The sequence below is a fragment of the Poecilia reticulata genome, chromosome 20 (assembly GCF_904066995.2).
Source record: "Poecilia reticulata chromosome 20, P_reticulata-male-v2, whole genome shotgun sequence".
Lineage (NCBI taxonomy): Eukaryota > Metazoa > Chordata > Actinopteri > Cyprinodontiformes > Poeciliidae > Poecilia > Poecilia reticulata.
In genome coordinates this window covers 26,200,310-26,219,729 of record NC_088849.1, presented here as the reverse complement: position 1 = coordinate 26,219,729, position 19,420 = coordinate 26,200,310, and the positions used below count along the sequence as shown (strand labels likewise).

At 40.7% G+C, this 19,420-nt stretch overlaps 1 protein-coding gene across 3 annotated transcripts in view; it reads right to left on the bottom strand.

Moving 5' to 3' along the window:
- Positions 1 to 19,420, bottom strand: part of LOC103457017 (protein NLRC3-like) — a 39,195-nt gene that overhangs the window by 10,854 nt on the left and 8,921 nt on the right. Inside the window, exons 5-11 of one of the 3 annotated variants that reach the window (XM_081601856.1) lie at positions 16,910 to 18,833; positions 15,640 to 15,813; positions 14,969 to 15,145; positions 12,922 to 13,071; positions 12,561 to 12,685; positions 10,402 to 12,379; positions 7,799 to 7,893 (exon numbers count right to left, since the gene is read on the bottom strand). In XM_081601856.1, the coding sequence (XP_081457982.1) occupies positions 12,607 to 12,685; positions 12,922 to 13,071; positions 14,969 to 15,145; positions 15,640 to 15,813; positions 16,910 to 18,833 (2,504 nt within the window). In that variant the 3' untranslated portion in view covers positions 7,799 to 7,893; positions 10,402 to 12,379; positions 12,561 to 12,606. The remainder of the gene's footprint in view (positions 1 to 7,798; positions 7,894 to 10,401; positions 12,380 to 12,560; positions 12,686 to 12,921; positions 13,072 to 14,968; positions 15,146 to 15,639; positions 15,814 to 16,909; positions 18,834 to 19,420) is intronic. The other 2 variants (XM_081601857.1, XM_081601858.1) reach the window with 2 other exon arrangements.

Here is a 19,420-nt window from a genome sequence, read left to right as displayed (position 1 = left end):
ATTGATCCCATTTAAAGGCTTAAACTTCTTTTAGAACGACATTTGTTTCCAGTTCAGCAGAAATATGATTTCATTTTTAACCCCAAACTGCTGAGAAACAACAGGTTCAGAAACAATAATCCAAATCTAGATGATCCAGATCTAGATTATCCAGATCTCGATTATCCAGATCTATATGATCCAGATCTAGATTATCCAGTTCTAGATTATCCAGATCTCGATTATCCAGATCTCGATTATCCAGATCTAGATGATCCAGATCTAGATTATCCAGAACTCGATGATCCAAATCTAGATGATCCAGATCTAGATTATCCAGAACTCGATGATCCAAATCTAGATGATCCAGATCTAGATAATCCAGATCTAGATGATCCAGTTCTAGATGATCCAGTTCTAGATTATCCAGATCTAGATGATCCAGATCTAGATTATCCAGAACTCGATGATCCAGATCTAGATGATCCAGATCTAGATTAAACAGATCTAGATTAAACAGATCTTAAACTTGTACTAAAACTCGTCTGAATTATTTCAGTGAATATTATCTGAAAAAGCTGATATGAGGAAACAGGTAAAGTAGAGAAGATGAGGGTTGAGGATTCATCCTGCAGTTTGCAGCACAATGTAGTCTGATAAAAACATTTTATTAAATCTGTAAAACTGTAATAAACTGAAGCCGAGTTGTTATTTCTACCCCAGACTGTAGAGGGAGTTTTTCCAGTTCTTGCTACATGTTAACAGATTTTTTTTCTAGTTGGAAATAAAACGGAAACATGGAAACATTTAAAGTTCCTGTTGAATGAAAAGGTCTCAGTATAAACTTGATCAAGGTTCATTATTTTGTTTGAAGTAGAAAAAGTTTAGTTAAAGGAGAGCGGCCATGTTTGATACAGAAAGAAACCAAAGTTAACAAACGACACAAAAACATGAAGGAGAAACAGATTCATCAGAAACGGAGCGAAACGAGCGCGGCTGCAGGATGGGTGAGGAGAGGAAGAGGAGGAGGAGGAGGAGGAAGAGGAGCAGCGTGTCTCTCTGCTTCTCTCCTGCTTCGGTGTTGATGAACATCTCAGTGTGAACTGGGCTCAGAGCCGGATCCTGTAAACCGTCACCAGCAGAACAAACATGTTCACTTTTTCTGAATAACGAATCGTTTTTCTTCTTCTGCTGCTCTAAAGAGTCAGAGAACAAACCGCAGGAACCGCAGCGATGGAGGTGCTGCTTCATATGAACTAAATTAAATCCTGCTGTTTTAAAGTCACTGAATATTTATTTTAACTTCTCAGTTGATCTGGAAGAAAAAGTTCAACTGATTGTTTCTGAAAAAACATTTAAAACTTTTATGATTTTTAATGTTTTCAGAAAAACTTTTTTCTCTTTGACTTTAAAGTTAAAGTTTGGCTTGAATGGCGGTGTGTCATCTTCCTCACCTTCATCACCATCAGACTCACTATGGGTGTAAAACATTTAAAACATTTTGACAAATGATGAGTTTGAAAAGAACCAAACGGTTCATAATTGCATATTTTTAATTTCAACCTTTGTAAAACCTTGTGGGATACAGATACATTTAGATTATTGGTTCATCAAATCTGATGTTCTACTGTATTTCATAAAGATGTTCCCTGTTAACACCATATCTGAGCAAAATGTTCTTGTTTCCAAACAGAAGATCCGTATGAATGATGTCATGTAGCAGAAGAAACAGCAAAAATCTGGATTCTCATTACAATCTGAAGGTTTCATTTGGGACCAGAGATCAAACTGAGTCTTCATCAGGTCGGACATTCAGGGACCTGAAGACTATTGGACAGATGAGAGGACAGGAGGACATATGAACGGATGAGAGGAGAAACAATGGAGGAAAAATGTCTTAAAAATTTAAGTTAGAGGCTCTGGGATGAAACAAGGAGGAAAACCTGATGATGAACAATCAGGATGGAGAGAATCAAGAATCAGACTGAAGAATGACGGCAGAGGATTAAAGATGAAAGACGAGAAACTTTAGGGGAAACAAAGGAAACAGAAAAATGTAAATGTCAGAAAAAAGGGAGAGAAATAAAAGTCTGAATGTGAATCAAAGAAATACAGATCAGAAAGACGAAACTGGGGCGCGGCGGTGGAACAGAGGGCAAGAGCCCTCTGTTCCACCGGGACTCGAACCGCCGTCACAGGTTCGAGTCCCGACCTGATGACTTTAGTGCATGTTTTCTCCTCTCCAGACAGCCTACAGTAAGATAAAGACCAAATAATCCGTAAAGAAATATCAAACTTTCAAACAGAAGTAAAGAGAAACTCTGTGAGCTTTAAATCAGCCAAACGCAGTGAAAACAGACCAATCAGGAAGAATCACAGACAGTCAGAGCCAATCAGATCGCTCCTTTCTGTCTTCGCCCAGCCAGTCAGAGCCAATCAGATCGCTCCTCTCTGTCTTCGTCCAGCCAGTCAGAGCCAATCAGATCGCTCCTCTCCGTCTTCATCCAGCCAGTCAGAGCCAATCAGATCGCTCTTCTCTGTCTTCGTCCAGCCAGTCAGAGCCAATCAGATCGCTCCTCTCTGTCTTCATCCAGCCAGTCAGAGCCAATCAGATCGCTCCTCTCTGTCTTCATCCAGCCAGTCAGAGCCAATCAGATCGCTCCTCTCTGTCTTCATCCAGCCAGTCAGAGCCAATCAGATCGCTCCTCTCTGTCTTCGCCCAGCCAGTTGGAACCAATCAGATCGCTCCTCTTTGTCTTCATCCAGCCAGTCAGAGCCAATCAGATCGCTCCTCTCTGTCTTCGCCCAGCCAGTTAGAACCAATCAGATCGCTCCTCTTTGTCTTCATCCAGCCAGTCAGAGCCAATCAGATCGCTCCTCTCTGTCTTCGCCCAGCCAGTTGGAACCAATCAGATCGCTCCTCTTTGTCTTCATCCAGCCAGTCAGAGCCAATCAGATCGCTCCTCTCTGTCTTCGTCCAGCCAGTCAGAGCCAATCAGATCGCTCCTCTCTGTCTTCATCCAGCCAGTCAGAGCCAATCAGATCGCTCCTCTCTGTCTTCATCCAGCCAGACAGAGCCAATCAGATCGCTCCTCTCTGTCTTCATCCAGCCCGTCAGAGCCAATCAGATCGCTCCTCTCTGTCTTCGCCCAGCCAGTCAGAGCCAATCAGATCGCTCCTCTCTGTCTTCGCCCAGCCAGTCAGAACCAATCAGATCGCTCTTCTCTGTCTTCGCCCAGCCAGACAGAGCCAATCAGATCGCTCCTCTCTGTCTTCATCCAGCCAGTCAGAGCCAATCAGATCGCTCCTCTCTGTCTTCGCCCAGCCAGTCAGAGCCAATCAGATCGCTCCTCTCTGTCTTCATCCAGCCAGTCAGAGCCAATCAGATCGCTACTCTCTGTCTTCGCCCAGCCAGTCAGAGCCAATCAGATCGCTCCTCTCTGTCTTCGCCCAGCCAGTCAGAACCAATCAGATCGCTCCTCTCTGTCTTCGCCCAGCCAGTCAGAGCCAATCAGATCGCTCCTCTCTGTCTTCGCCCAGCCAGTCAGAGCCAATCAGATCGCTCCTCTCTGTCTTCACTCATTCATGCAGAAAAATCTCAGCTGCCTCCAAAAGCAGCTCATCCATCTGCCTGGTGCTCCTGTTTTCTCATGCTGCTGATTGACCCACTATGGCGCACACACACAGGCACGCACGCACGCACACACACACACACACACACACACACACACACACACACACACACACACACACACACACACACACACACACACACACACACACACACACACACACACACACACACACACACACACACACACACACACACATACCATCTGAGGCAGTGTAGAGAGGATTGCATAACTCTTGGTCCTTCACATCGTTCCCGTTTCTCTCAGGCTGATTTATTCCTCTTTGGTTCATCTGCTTTCAGATTTTCACCGTCTGGGATTCAGTCTGATAACGAGCAGCTGCAACTGCTTCATCAGCTGCAGCTGCTTCACCTGCTTCACATCTGAAGCTGATCAGATCTGAAGCTGATCAGACCTGAAGCTGATCTTCAGACCTGAAGCTGATCTTGTTCGTCTCGTTGCTCCTCAGAGAAGCAGCAGGTTCCTCTGACGTTCTGCTCCCAGCAGCAGATCTGGGTCATGTGGGCCGATCCGTTACATAACCATCAGTCTCTCTTCAGGCTGAAGCTCACAGAGGAACTTTATTTACCTTCATGTTCCAACGAACAGCCGCTCTTCAGTTACATAATCATCTTTTATTGGAGCTCATTTGCATAAAGATAAACTCCAGTAAAACAGAACCTCAGTCAGTTTCATGTTTCTGAGCAGAACCAAACAATCTGCTGCGTCCTGATGAACCTGACAGATTTAAACGTCTCAGCCTGATTGTTAACCGACTAACATGATGTAGAAAAGCAGCTGATTGACCCCACCGTCTGGTTCACGGTGTAAATGAACTTTGATGACAATCCGATGCATGTCACATGTAAAATAACTCAGCTCATCCTAAGAGCTTTTTAAACTTTATATTTTTACGTTTGATTTTCAGATGTTAAAAAATGAAGCTACTAAAAAACAAAGTAGTTAGTTTAGCTCTATAATTAATATGCAGTTTAATCCATTGAACAGGATCTCCACTCCTGTTCCAGAAAAATAATCCCACAGTCAATACTTTTATTTGGTTTCTTCATTATTTAGATCAAATAAATGCAAGTGAAACATTTATACTCCTTAAGTTTTTAAGCAGCAAACACTCGTCTCCTGTTCAGTACGGTAGAGGATCTGTAATGCTGTGGGCCAGAAACTACAAATACTTCATTACTTAGTAGCTTTTCCATGTATCTGTATTTCATTTGGGACTTATTTTGGGTGTATTTTTTACTTTTATTGGCTGAATTGAACACAAACATCTGGACTTTCTGTTTCTTTTATAAATATCTATGATTATGTGACTTACAGATTGAGGTGAAACTATCTGCTGGAGAACAGTTTATGAAATATAAAAACATCACCAGCAGAATGAATTATTAATAAATAATTAAATGATCACAGATTAATCGCTAAGCAACGTGAACAAATCAGAAACCGTTTTTGCTGCTAAGTAGATGAACAAGTTTCCATCTGAGCTCAACAAGAGACAATTATAGTTTTTAATCTCATCTTCAACCTTCAGATTAAAATGTTATTCTATCATTTCATCCTGAAGCTTCTTTAGAAATGTGACTGTGGATGCTAACATTAGCATTAGCTGCTACATGTTTAGCACTGAGATGCTATTTTAGGCTGAATAGTTTCACTATTTCTCCTTTTAGCACAACAGTTGTGTTTTCCAGCGTCCAATCAGATCTTTAGAAGCAGGAATTAAAACCCAATGAGACCAAAACAAATGACTTCATCTTCCATCGCTGCTGTTAGCTGATGTCGCTTGTGTATCGATTTTATCAGAGGACCAGAAACATGCAAATACAACGGTTCTGGCCCAGGTCTTCTGCATGCAAAAACATAAAATACGCAAAAAAAATTCTATGAAATTAATAAAATTAATGATTTTGAGTCCTGGCCCTAGCTTCTTTATTTTAAGGTCATTTCTACAGAGACTCACATTGACCCTGGCAGTGCTGTAGGTTTGCATCATGAAGAGTTAAACTGACGTCCTGCAGAGCCCCTCCAGGGACACAGGGGGCGACATTCCCAGCAGGAATCTGCAGGTTTGGTTTCAGCCTGAGCTTTTCCTGGTTGGATCGTTTCACTGTTAAACTCGTGAAGTCGTGAGTTAAAGTGTCTAAAGCTCTCATGTGCTTTTTAATCCCTCACATCATCTGCCCCCCCTCATCCTACTGAGCTGCAGGCAGCCGGGCTCTAAGGAGCACGGGACCACCAGCATCAAACCTCACACAGTCTCACTCTCCTCTTAACACCTGGGATCAGCTAAAGATCCAAAAGCATCCAGAACAAGAGTCCTGCTGCCAGAGAATATGACTGAATTTACCTCTTTCAACAAAATTTGCCCAAATTTCACCAAACACAGCGAGAGCCCTGGGCCAGAAAAACAACAACTTCCTGCAGTAATGTTCCCATGGCAACAAGAGAGAGGAAGACGAATTATTTTACAGGAAGTGATGAAATGGACTAATGAAAGTACTAACTGGTGCCTTAGTGACGGATCTCTCAGAGGTAGAATCACTAAATGACATCATCAAAAGTACCAACGAAGAAGAAAGAGAAACATGAAGAACCTGAAACCAGACAGATCCACTGTGAGGCACAGAGGAGGACCTGTGATGCTGTGGGTCTGTGGTTGGTTCTGATGGGGAAACGATGTGGGTGTGTTTTGAACAAATATGTTTTCAGTTTATCACTTCATTATTTATTAATTAAACAGAAACGTTTCAGGTTTCATATTTAATATTAAGAGGAAAAAGGTAAAATATTGAAGTGTTTTAGATGTAAAATAGATTTTTTTCTGCCCTCATATTAAGTTAAATCACTTTTTTTCCCCAAACTTGTCAATTATAGTGTGAAGACAAACACTTGGTTCTTAGTTCTGTTCATGTCTTCTGACCCGTTTCAGCAGCTTTCTCCCAAACCGGACGTGAAGTGAAGCTGCAGCCACAGATCAACAAACAGCCAAGAATCCGTCCTGCAGCCCTAAAAACAGGCAGCGCCGCGGCTTCAGAGACGCTTTAATTACAGGACGCCGTTTCTCTCTTCAACACGGATCTGCAAAAACAAAACCCACAGAGGCGGGAAACGCTGCAGGAATGCTGCTGTGCAGAGTAAACAACCCCAACGCAACAAACTAGAAACAAGCTAACAGGAAGCAAACTGATGTAGCTGCTGGTTCAGAGAAATATTTTAACAGTTTCATTCAGGATGTGGTGAAATCTGGACAAATTTATTTGGAATCACGTTTAATTGGTTATTATCTGCTGATGTGTTTTTATTAACAAACCAAAACTCAAAGAAAACATTAAACTCATAGCATCAGATTGAAATGTGAGCACAATTAAGCTAACTGGCTAAAGCACTCATAGCTTAGCTAATTTCTTCTGAATTTATTCAGATGTTTAATAAACTGTTAGTTGAATAAAATTTGACATCTGAGTTGAAGTTTTGTGTCAAAGCGATAAGTTTGGACAGCAGTTATCTGAACCAAACGCTGTTTCAGTTCATTTACAGAAGGAAAACGGACCTGAAACAAAGATTCTGAGTTCAACCAGCTGAAGGGAAGCAGCTTTTTAACCCACAGGGGTCAAAGGTCATGTAGCCTCTCAGCCATTAAAGCCTCTGTTTCAGATGTGATGTCAGAACAAAGACGGCTCTTGTTTCCATGTTTGGACTGAAATGATTTTTCCAGATTAGAGCAGAAGAATAAAACTTCTTCATGACCTTCTGATGTTCAGGAACCAGAAAAACCTGGAAAAACCTGGAAACTTTAAAAACTCCAGCAGAGCTGCTTTCTACAGCCAACACAGAAACCAGATCAACATGACAACCAGCTCACCGCTACAAGCTAACGGGTCAGAACCACAGGCCCCGCCCCCAAAACACCTGCTGTGATTCATCCAATCATCCGTCACACGCCTCTGGAAGCTCCGCCCCCTTTCAGGTTCATCATCTCTCCATGTTTTCATGGTCCAATAAGCAGCAGAACCACTGAAACCAGAACTGCTAGAAAAACCTACAGGACTCCGATCATAGCAGCGGCTCAGCCAGCGGTGGGCGGAGCTTAGCAGTCAGGACGCATCATCATCATCAGCAGCAGCAGCAGCCATGTTGGATCCACCAGAGAACGCGGCTCTACTCACGCGTTGCAGTACGGCTTCTTATCGTAGCCTTTGTAGTTCTTCATGTTCAGGGTCATCTTGCAGACTTCACAGTGGAAACATCCTTTATGCCAGTTCTGATGGAAAAACACAAACAGTCACATGATTATTGATTATTGATCAGCTCTGATCTAAAATCCTCCAGAACCAAAACCAGACGAGTCCAACAGTCGGATCGAGTCTTTCTGAGCCACAGACTTTCTTCTGATAACTTAAAGTCCAGCTGATCAACATTTCTCAGGTTTCTGAAGGTCAGACACGATTTGTTCACATTTATTCAGTTTATTGAATGAAAAATATCTAATTTATCTCAGTTTGACAGAAAACAGGATCTTTAATAACGTTTTCACTTTGTCTCCGTAGAAACAGGAATATCTGGATTCTTGGTGTTTTTCTCTCCACTTTTCTATTTTCTTATAATTTTCTAGAACAAATAAGATCCTGAAATGTTTCTAAGTGTCGATCTGGACGGGAAAATATTCCACCATCTTGGATCCGCTGGCATCCTGCAGCTGGAAGCTGAAGCATCAGCAACCAAACCGTCTCCATGACAACCGGTCATTAATCTGCATCTACAGGAGGCTAACAGATGCTAACAGCTGCTAGTTTCTATAATTTCTGGTATTTTTCAAAGTGTGGCTATCAGTGTAAATGTAGTTTCTGCCAACAGGAGTTCCTGGATATAAATAGATTTGCTCAGACTGGAACAGCAGCGGCTGCTCAGTCAGCTCCTTTGGCTCTGGCAGCATTCAGCTCAGATCTTCCTCCATCTGCTCCGGATCAGGATTATTCAAATCCTTAGAAAGTGACTCAGTTCTGTGTTGGAGATGTTAACACAGAGCTCTGACTGGTGGATTCATCCTCAGCTGACAGTCAGAGACGCTTTGGGAACAAAAACCCACAAAGTGATCAGAAAGTGAGGAAATATTTCCTCAGATTATTGATTGTTTCTCTTCTGGATGTTTTCTCTCCAAGCAGCCAAAGTTCATGTTAAAGTCTCCTGGTCCAAACGTCTCCAGACTCCTGAAGATTTCCTCCAGGTTCTTCTCTTGCTGCTCATTTTAAACCCTCACTGCTCCTGTTTCATGCTCCTGGTTCTGCTCATTATCCTGCTGATCAAATCATGTTAAAAAGCATCAAGAATCTCCCAATGCGGGTCAGAACCTCCAGACATCAGCAGACACCAGAACTCTCCAGGTTGGACTTGGACACGTCTCTGGTTCTTCCAGTCATCAGTCGTCTCAGTGATTCAGCCTGGAGCAGCAGGGAAACCCAGACATCTGACACTCTGACGGGATTCCTCTGCTTCTCATGGACCGGTCCTGGAGCCAGACGGCCCGGCAGAAAGTTCTGGGTCTGTCAGTGGAACCTCCAGAGAAAAAGGTCCAGAAGGTTCTGATAATACCAGACTCTGATGGATCAGGTGGTTCCTCTGTGATCCACTCTTCTTCTGGTGTCAGCTTCAGGAGAGTTTGTAAGAAAATAACAAGTGATGAAAACCAGCAGCTAACCTTTTACTGCCCCCAGTGGGCATTAAAGGAACTGCAGCTGCTCCCCTTCAGCTGGAAATCACTCAGAGCATTTTAATAACCGGACAGATGAATAGTTTTCTGCTGGGATCTGAAGTGAGACGAAGCTCTGAAGATGATCTGATCTGGAGGTTTTCTGACAGAAGGATCTTCATCTCTCCTCACTTTGACTCATCTGGTTTCTCTGCAGCCTCTTTAAATCTCTGCCTCCAACAATCATTCATCTCAGAAAACAACAGATTCATCTCCTCATTTCAGACACTCCTGGCTCCAAAACGCTCTGCCCAGTGAATCCATGGTGAACCAGTTCAGACTGGTTTGTTCTGCTGGTCCCAGTAGGAACCAGGAGATGTTTGTTGGTTGGAGGATGAAAGTTGGAGGAATTATTCTGAGCGGCGCCGACATGCTGCTGTGTCATCTGACGCCTCAGAACAGACAGAGAACATGAAGCTGCTGAAGATCAATTCATAATTTAACATCGTTATGCAAGAAGCCGCAGAAAAGTTACACTGTAAAAACTAATTCAGAGTTTGGTGTTTGGTAGAGTTTCTGCAGATATAATAATAAATCAACACATTTAGTTACAAATTAATTTTATTGTTCTTTATCACATATGAAAACTTCAATGATTTAAATGTAAAGTGATAAATATGAACGTTATTGTAAATTTTCCAAAATGGAAACATAATGGATGTTTATTTTGGAAATAATTGAAAAATTTGACAATAATAAACAGAAATATCTTAATTTGAAAATCAAAAATGCCAAATTTTCCAATGTTACAACCACAAATACCAAGTTTTAGAGTTTACTGCTGCTTTTCCTCCATATATTAAATTCAATTTCATTAATTTTAAGAATTTCTTTCCAACTCCTGAACATCGCTTTCATCAGATCAAAATTTATCAGCCTACATTGACTGAAATTTTCCTTCACGTTTTTGTTTTTTCTTAAAAATGATTAACTAAATAAACTTTTAACGGTTGATAATCTAATGTAACGTTTTAAACAGGTTGTATCAAGTCATCATTATTCTGTAGCGTCTCCAGCTCCCACCTTGTCCAGGCAGCTGACTTTCTCCGTGGGATAGACGATCTTCCCGCAGCGGGCGCACGGCGGGTTCATCCTCCGGACCTCCTCTGGACTCTCCGGCCGGTAAAAGTCCGTTTGTTCCGCAGAGACGGAAAGAGAAAAAGCCGCTCCAGCTGGAGTTGAACCGTTTTTAAAGAAACGGAGCCGCTGAGAGAGAAGACAGAGGAAGTGAGGCTGTTTTCTCTGAGCGGAGCTCCGAGGCTGGATGAGGCTCACACTGAGCTCAGGAGTCAAGCTGGAGACAACCGAGCCGGAAGGAAGCCGGGCCCTTCAAAATAAGAGCGGGATTAAACCGATTAAATGGAGGGAGAGAAAAAACGAGTTTACCAATGAATAAGTGGAATACAAATGACATACCAAAACACAGGTAAAGATGTTTTTATGACTTTATTTATAAGAATTATTTAATGTCATGTATAAAAGTAATGATCAGCTCAATTAAAACCAAAAACTATCTAATAATACAGTTTATTAGATAATTCACTGTCTCATAAACAGTAACTGAAAGTGCTCAAACGTTTTTCTTCTGAAATTATGACATTTGATCAACAGCCTGGACTTTATGGAAGAATATTAACAATAAATATTCATGTTTTCTCTTTTCTTTCACTCTTTTACCAATAATGGCATCAAATGAAATAAACTAAGTTTCACTGCCAACTGGGTCAAGTCTGGATTCTCTATCAAGTCATAATAAATAATAATTAATAACTTAAGAGGATTACAGTTCTTGCTAATATACTTTTAAAAATAATGATTTTAAAAATTAAATCACTTTTGATTCATTTGCTGTTCTGACATTTCCTCTTAATAAACCAACCTGCTTTCTTCCCGTCCTGATTATTTCTCTTCATTCTCACAACTGAATCACATGAACTTTGTGTTAAATGTTAAAAAACTTAAATAAGATTTAATAAACATGAAATGTTAATTTGAAATGATACTTTTTGAATAACATCTGGACGCTGCAGCTGTTCAGATTTAGACCCATCACAGCGCTGGAGTCGACTGGGTGGCGTTATTATGATTCACTAAACAAATGATTACCATCTGAACAATAAGTAAGTTTATTTTTCTTGCTGTGATCTATTATATTATAAATTAAGCTACAATTTCAGGATAACAGGGAGTTTTGTTAGTAACTTAAACTAACCTGAATATTTACAAGCCTCTCATCACTTTAAGTTAATGTTTCAACCAGAGTTTTAATAGTTTTGGGCTTTTAATTATAGTTGAGTTTTATTTCATTGTGACTTTTTATTTGTCTAATTTAATTTTAATTAGTTTTTAGAGAGTTTACTAGTTTTGATTAGTTAAATATTGATTAGTTTTAGATTATTTACTAGTCGTAGATTTAGTTTTTTACACTTTCGGTGAATTTTTCATTACAGAATTCAAAAAGGTCAAATTATTATATTCTGATTATGCAAACATGGATTGGGTAATGAAAGCTCAGCAGAAAATACCAGCAAATTTAAATATTAGATTTAAAATCATCAGTAAACGTTTGATTGCATCATTTCCTCTCTGAGTCGTTTCCAGCAGCAGATAGAAAGACCAGAGCTGCACAAACATCAGAAACTGGATCCAAATGAAGCAACATGCAGCCTGGAAACGGCTGAACTGAAACATGTTTCATATTTCAGCTTCCAGGATGAAAATGAATCAGAGAAAAATGATCAACTTTAAAAACTGAATCAAGTTCAGATCAAAACTCCATGAAGCCTCGAAATGGAGCAGAGTTACAATTTCATCTTCATCCAAAGAAAAAAACTATCAGACATTAAATGACAGACAGGAGGAAATAAACAGGATGGAAACCATTCAGGTCAAAGGTCATCAGGATCCAGTCAGAGTCTCTTTAGACTCAAACTGCTGCAGCTTCTGAGGATCAGCAGGAAACAGAGACGATTCTCTACTTTACAGAGATGGTGACCTCCACCTGCAGAAAGAATCAGAGATCAGATCAGTGAGTTTCCAGCTTCTCTCCAGCAGCAGCAGTCAGTGACGCAGCACATCCAGTAGAAAGAGCAGCAGGGCCTTCAGTCGTGTTCAGAGCAGCTTCCTCTCAGCTCTCATCTTAACGTGTTGCAGTGAACACACTGAGTTCCAAGCTCACACACCTACACACACTTTCAGCATCCAGTCTGCTTCCTCTGCAGGTTCCACTCAAGTCACAGTTTGATGAATGAGGACCACTGTCTCTAGACATGCTGGACGGCTGGACGCTGGAGTCCAGCTGGACGTCCTGGAGACATGGACACAGCAACAACACTCATCTTCACACCAACACAAACACAGGAACACAGCAAGCTGCTGCTGCTCTGATTGGACACAGAGACAGCAATCAGCCAATCAGGAAGCCTGAACCATTCTCCTCCCACTGAGAAGCTGCAGCTTTACTGGGAACACTGGAGCTTTGATGGGAACTGGTTTAGTTCAACATGCTGACAGCAGCTGGACTCACTGATAACATTTACTTACTGAACATCCTTTACAAAACGTTCCAGCTGCTGAACGTCTGAATCTTTCAGGTTGTTTCCTCTCAGGTCCAGTTCAGTCAGATGTTGGTTGGACTTCAGAGCTGAGGCCAGAGAAGAACAGCTGATCTCTGACAAACTGCAGTCCATCAATCTGAATAAAGAATAAAAGATGTGAGCTGAAGCAACAGGATGCAGGTTAAAATTACCCAGAAGAACAAGTTAAAGCTCATTAAATGGCCTGTAATTGAATAGCACTTTATCAAGTCCAGAGGACTCCAAAACACTTTACACTACATTATATGGTAAGCTACTACACTGTAGCCACAGCTGCCCTGGGGCAGTCTGGCAGAAGTGGGCTTGCCACGCCCTCTAGTGGCCATGTGACTCTCCCTCACAGTGGGAGGCTGAGTTGTGTTGGAAATCCTACTGGTTCTTTTTCAGCACATTGTCTTTGGAGATCATATATTTTGGTATAAACCAGGTGAGATATTCAGAATTTGTGTTAATGTCCTACTGACACCTAGAAATAACTTTGGCAGAGGATATAAGTTTAATGAACACATTTATGTATAATGTTATGACTGTTAACTGCGACAGACTGGCGACCTGTCCAGGGTGACCCCTCCTCTCGCCTGGAACGTTAGCTGGAGATGGGCACCAGCACCTCCCGACCCCACTGAGGGACAAGGGTGTACAGAAAATGGATGGATGGATGACTCTTAGTGGATGCCCCTTCCAGGACCCTGGTGGTGAGTGACTGTAATTGCACTACATTAGCTTGCATTTTTTTTTATCATGTTTTGTACATGAAGGAGCTAGAAGTGCACATGGAACCCATGTGATTTCTTTCTATCTGCCTTTATTGTCTTCTGCAGATATGTGTATCATGTTAAATGTTCTACTGAAAATTAGAAATCCACTTTTAATTTAGTATTTTCTGATCGCATAGGTGGCACTGTTATTAAAGTACTCAGCAGTATTTGGGAGAACTGATGATATGAAATAAGAGATTTTCCAATTGTTTCAAAGTCTAGAGAAGAGTTGTCTGCATCTCAAAACAGAAAGTTTTAGTAGATGATGAAAAAGCAGTTACATTTTTTTTTACCAAATGCAGAAGCAACAACAACACACTTCATTACCAAGCATTATAAGGGAGCCAGAAGTACACATAAAAACCCAGAAAACAATTGATGTCCTTTTTTCCTTCTCCAGAAGCAAATACATACTTAAGAAACGGCACACTGCTTTTCTGTTGGAAGTTGAGTTCTAGTGGTTCTGTAACCATCCGTTATATATGTTGTCAATTACACTGAACAAAAATATAAAGCCCCATGTCAAATAGAGTTTTATGAACATTTGTGTTATGTAATTTGTAGAGAAACTCAAACTATACAGTAATTACTGATATTCATATCAGCATTGATATCATCGTGGTTCGGCCGTTTGTAGCGGACTGACAGTCTTGATAGGGGTCAGGCTGAGGGACCTGATTCTGACCCAGTTGGCTTCCCGTAGGCAGTTACAGACAGTCTTAGGTTTGATGTGTCTGTTGTTCAGACCAATCAGCTGTGTGTTGCTGATCTGAGCCGATCCTCAGATGGACGATGTGGCGATCTGGAGTCGGTCAGATGAGGATGAGGAGGATCTGCAGTCTGTTGGAAACCAGCTCCTAAACGGCCGGCGGTCCGATAACGGAGTAGCTGATGCTCTGCTGTACATCCTGCAATTCCCCAGTGGACATGCCCCTCCGTGCACTGAGTAAATAACTCACTGAGTATTAATGCTCACTGACAGCAGGTTGGATTAAAAATTAAACACAAACCAAGATAAATATGACTGGTACAATAAAATGTCAGCAAATGCTCATTTACAGTTGTTACCTCCACATCTGACATGGGGCCTTTATATTTTAGTTCAGTGTAAGTATCAATGTTCCAACTGTGTACGTTTCTTGGTCAGCAGTGTGAGGACATAACTAAATAAAAATTCACTATGTAAAGGGCAATATAAGACATACGTATTCAAACAAATATAAACCAAATAATGACCTCAAAGTACTCAGTCTGCAGTGAGCATGCGTCAGAAGGCCACAGAGCTCTTCCACTGCAGCATCTCCCAGGTCTTTGTTCTCACTCAGATCCAGTTCAATTAGATATGAAGGGTTGGATTTCAGAGCACAAATCAGTGAAACCCAGCTTATCTCCGACAGCCTGCAGTTTATCAGTCTGAACAAAGAAAAAAAATTTGTGCTGAAGTTTGACAAAAAGATTTACATTAAATGACTCCACTAGTTTTGGTTCCACCAAGCTTCTTTGTACATTTATTTAAAACAGAATTAGCAGAAACATTTGAGATTAGTTAAAATAAAAAAATTATCTTTTGACTGTTTCAGCAGCTTTTATACATTTGTTTAATTGCCAAAAGGATTACAGGTTGTTTGCACCAAGAATGGTTTTCCTTTTTCAGAAAAAGATGGCTAGAAATGGGGAGAAATTTAATTACAAAATTAATTCTGTTACCAGCTGAAATATAAGAAGAAAATAATCAAAGCACATCTACCATTAGGCATCATCAGCTTTCCAGAACAGGTTTCCCTTTAAAAACCTTTTTAAACAAATTATAATGAAAAAATTCTTACCTTCGCTGATTAATTTGAAATTTGTTATGGGATTTGTGAAATGATATTTTTCTCCAGCTGAAAGCGTTTGAGTACACTGACCTCAGGACCTCCAGTCTACAGTTTGGACTCTCCAGCCCAGCACGCAGATGGACCACTCCAGAATCTCTTATTCTGTTCCAACTCAGGTCCAGACCTCTCAGATGGGATGGGTTGGATTTCAGAGCTGAAGCCACGACTTCACAGTGAGGCTTTGAGAGTTCACACTGAACAACTCTGGCATTGGAGAAAACATAAAACCAGTTACAGTGAGACCATCCTAGATTAAACAGTGTATCCATATTATAAATTAAGAGTAATGCCACGATCAAATAACACTAGACCCTTAGCATAAAGTTTTTCTTTTTTATGAAAATGTAAAATGTAAATGTAAAAAATCAATGTAAAATTATCTCAATCAGCTACAATTTTAAATGGTTTATGTTCTTTTAAGCCCGGGATTTGGGGAGTAAAATGAATAACTGCTTTGTGGTCATTTAAATGACCATAATAATCACTAATAAATGACAACAACATGAGCCTTTATGGAAAAATTCTGATTTTATTAGGAGTGTATAAAACTTTTCTGGAGGTTTGTCTTTTAAGCAAATCACACATCATTCAGCTTTAAAATATATTAGACAAGATAGTTACCAAAAGCTGTGTCTAAATTAATACATTATTTATAAAGAACCCTAAAAGATCCTCAAGGAGACATAAAGTTATTTAACTATAATCTAATTTCTTTATAGGGAAGCTCACTAAGTACTCTTTAGCAGTCTAATTTAAAAATGTGCAAGTTTATTTAATACACAGTACTGAAGATATCTCCATTTATGATGACATAGTAGCAGTATGATCAAAATAAAACTAAGAAGCTATTTTTTAAAAACTGATTTCAAGTCAAAATATTTACCTCTGCAAGAAATAGATGACTTAGGATACATCAAAGGAGAAGGGATTTTCTGTTATTAAAATGTGAAGGAGGATAGAAACCTAAAGATCAAAATCACTAATTCATTGGAAGAACAAGAAAAATTTAGCAATAATTTAAGCCTAAGTCCAGAAGCAACAAGTACAGCTTACTTTAATTATCTTGGTTCTGGCTGTACATGAAGGATATAGTATAGTATAGTATAGTATAGTATAGTATAGTATAGTATAGTATAGTATAGTATAGTATAGTATAGTAGAGTAGAGTATAATATAGTATAGTATATTTTGGTAAGTGATCAGCCAACTGCTACATACGTAGCCCCTACTGCGGTGCCATATCAATCTCCTGTTATTTTGGTTCAACATATCAAAAAGTAATCAAAATGTTCGATCTCACCGGAATTTTCTGCAGTTCCTCACAACAGGAAAGAGTCTCCATTGTCCCTCCTTTGTTGTGTTGTATTTCTTGAGGTCCAGTTCATCAAGAACTTCCTCTGACATTTGCAGGAAGTAGGCCAGACCTGAGCATTGGATTTCTGAGAGTCTCTGCTCTGATCTGTTCTCTGATTTCATGAACTCTTGAATCTCCAGATGAACTGAGATGTGCTTCATCTCTGTCAGACAATGAAAGATGTTAATGTTTCTGTCTGGAGAGAGATTAGATCTCTTCATCTTCTGTTGAATCCCAGAAGTGTTGGTCTCACGCAGGTACACACTGATCTCCTTAAGATTGTTGATGACTTTCTGGATAGTTTCAGGGCTGTACTTTGTCTGTCCAAGCAAATCTTCTAGAAGTCTCTGGTTGGACTCTATGGATAGACCATGAAGAAAGCGAACCATCATATCCAGGTGGCCATTTTTACTTTTCAGAGATTTCTCCATGACTCGTTTCAGAAAGTAATGCAAAGATGAGTGACTTTCAACTTTGTTTAAGGGTATAATTTTATGCCTTAGAGATTTGAACACGCGTTTATCAGCAGAGTCATCCACAGATGAGTAACTGTACTTTTTACCCAGAAATTTTTTCAACACTCCCGTGTTCTTTTTGTTGAAACAGTGGATCATGTAAACTGCAGCCAGAAACTCCTGGATGCTCAGATGAACAAAGCAGTAAACTGGTTTCTGGAAGATTAGATTCTCTCTTTTGAAGATCTCTGTACAAAGACCTGAGTACACTGAGGCCTCTGTGACATCCAAACCACACTGCTCCAGGTCTTCTTGGTAGAACATGATGTTTCCTTTTTCCAGATGTTCAAACGCCAGCCTCCCCAGCTTCAGAAGAACTTCCCTGTCAGCCTCCATCAGCTCCTGTGGACTTGTCTCATGTCCTCTATGGTACTTGTTCTTCTTCCTCTTTGTCTGGACCAGCATGAAGTGCGAGTACATGTCAGTCATGGTCTTGGGCAGCTCTCCTCTCTGCTCTGAGGTCAACATGTTCTCCAGAACCTTAGCAGTGATCCAGCAAAAGACTGGGATTCCACACATGATGTGGAGGCTCCTGCAGGTCTGGATGTGGGAGATGATTCTGCTGGACAGCTCTTCATCACTGAACCTCCTCCTGAAGTACTCCTCCATCTGGGCATCAGCGAAGCCTCGTACTTCTGTCACCCTGGAAACACATGAAGCAGGGATCTGATTGGCCGCTGCAGGTCTGGTAGTTATCCAGATGAGAGCCGAGGGAAGCAGGTTCCCCCTTATGAGGTTTGTCAGCAGAACATTGACTGAAGACTTCTGTGTGACGTCAGAAACAAGCTGACTGTTGCTGAAGTCCAGTGAAAGTCTGCTTTCATCCAGGCCATCAAAGATGAAGAGCAGTTTGCAGACAGCCAGCTGCTCTGCTGGGAGCTCCTGGAGTGTTGGATGGAAAACATGGAGCAGTGAGAGAAGACTGTGCTGCTGATCTCTGATCAGGTTCAGCTCCCTGAACGACAGCAGAACCACCACACTGACATCTTGGTTCTCCAAGCCCTCGGCCCAGTCCAGAGTGAACTTCTGCACTGAGAAGGTTTTTCCAACACCAGCAACGCCGTTGGTCAGAACCACTCTAATGGCTCCATGTTGGTCAGGGAAGGATTTGAAGATGTCATGGCACCTGATTGGAGAGTCATGAAAGTTCCGGATCTTGGAAGCTCTCTCCAGTTGCATGACCTCATGCTGAGTATTAACTATGTCACTCTGACCCTCTGTGATGTAGAGATCAGTGTAGATCCTGTTGAGGAGAGTTCTACTTCCTGTTACATCACTTCCTTCAGCCACACATTCACATCTCCTCTTCAGACTGATCTTATGCTTCTCTAGAACCTCCTGCAGATGGATATCTGCTGAAATAAAGTAGAAAAAAACAAGTTTAAAAAAACACCTGAAACAGAATTTGATCCATTATCAGAACCAGAATGTTGTTCTACTAACATACACCATATTTCTGCCTCTGTTTTGTGGACAGTGTCTGTTCACTGTCAGTATTTGATTCACAAAGCAGATCAGATGAGTAAAAGCTGACAGAAACATGGCCATTAAATGCTGCAGTTTTAAGATACAAACTCTTCTGCATGACCTAATTTTACTGTTTCCATCTGACCTTCTCCCATAAGAAGCAGCTATGGAAGAGGCAGATAGAATGAAACATGATTTCTCCAGGCATTTTAAATGAAAGAAATCTTGATGAAAAAACTTTAATCTGCCAGAGAAATTGTTTATCTGATAATGTTCACATTTAAAATGTTTTTTTGCCATCCTCTGAATCGGATGTTTTTAAAGAAATATTATAGTTTGAAAATGGCATGGATTTGATTTGGTCCTTCAGAGGTAAACAAATTGTTAGAATTATTACATAATTTACAAGGAAACATATAAACTGTAATCTGTGCTATATTATCAGAGTAAATAAAGGTTTCTGTCTCAGACTTTC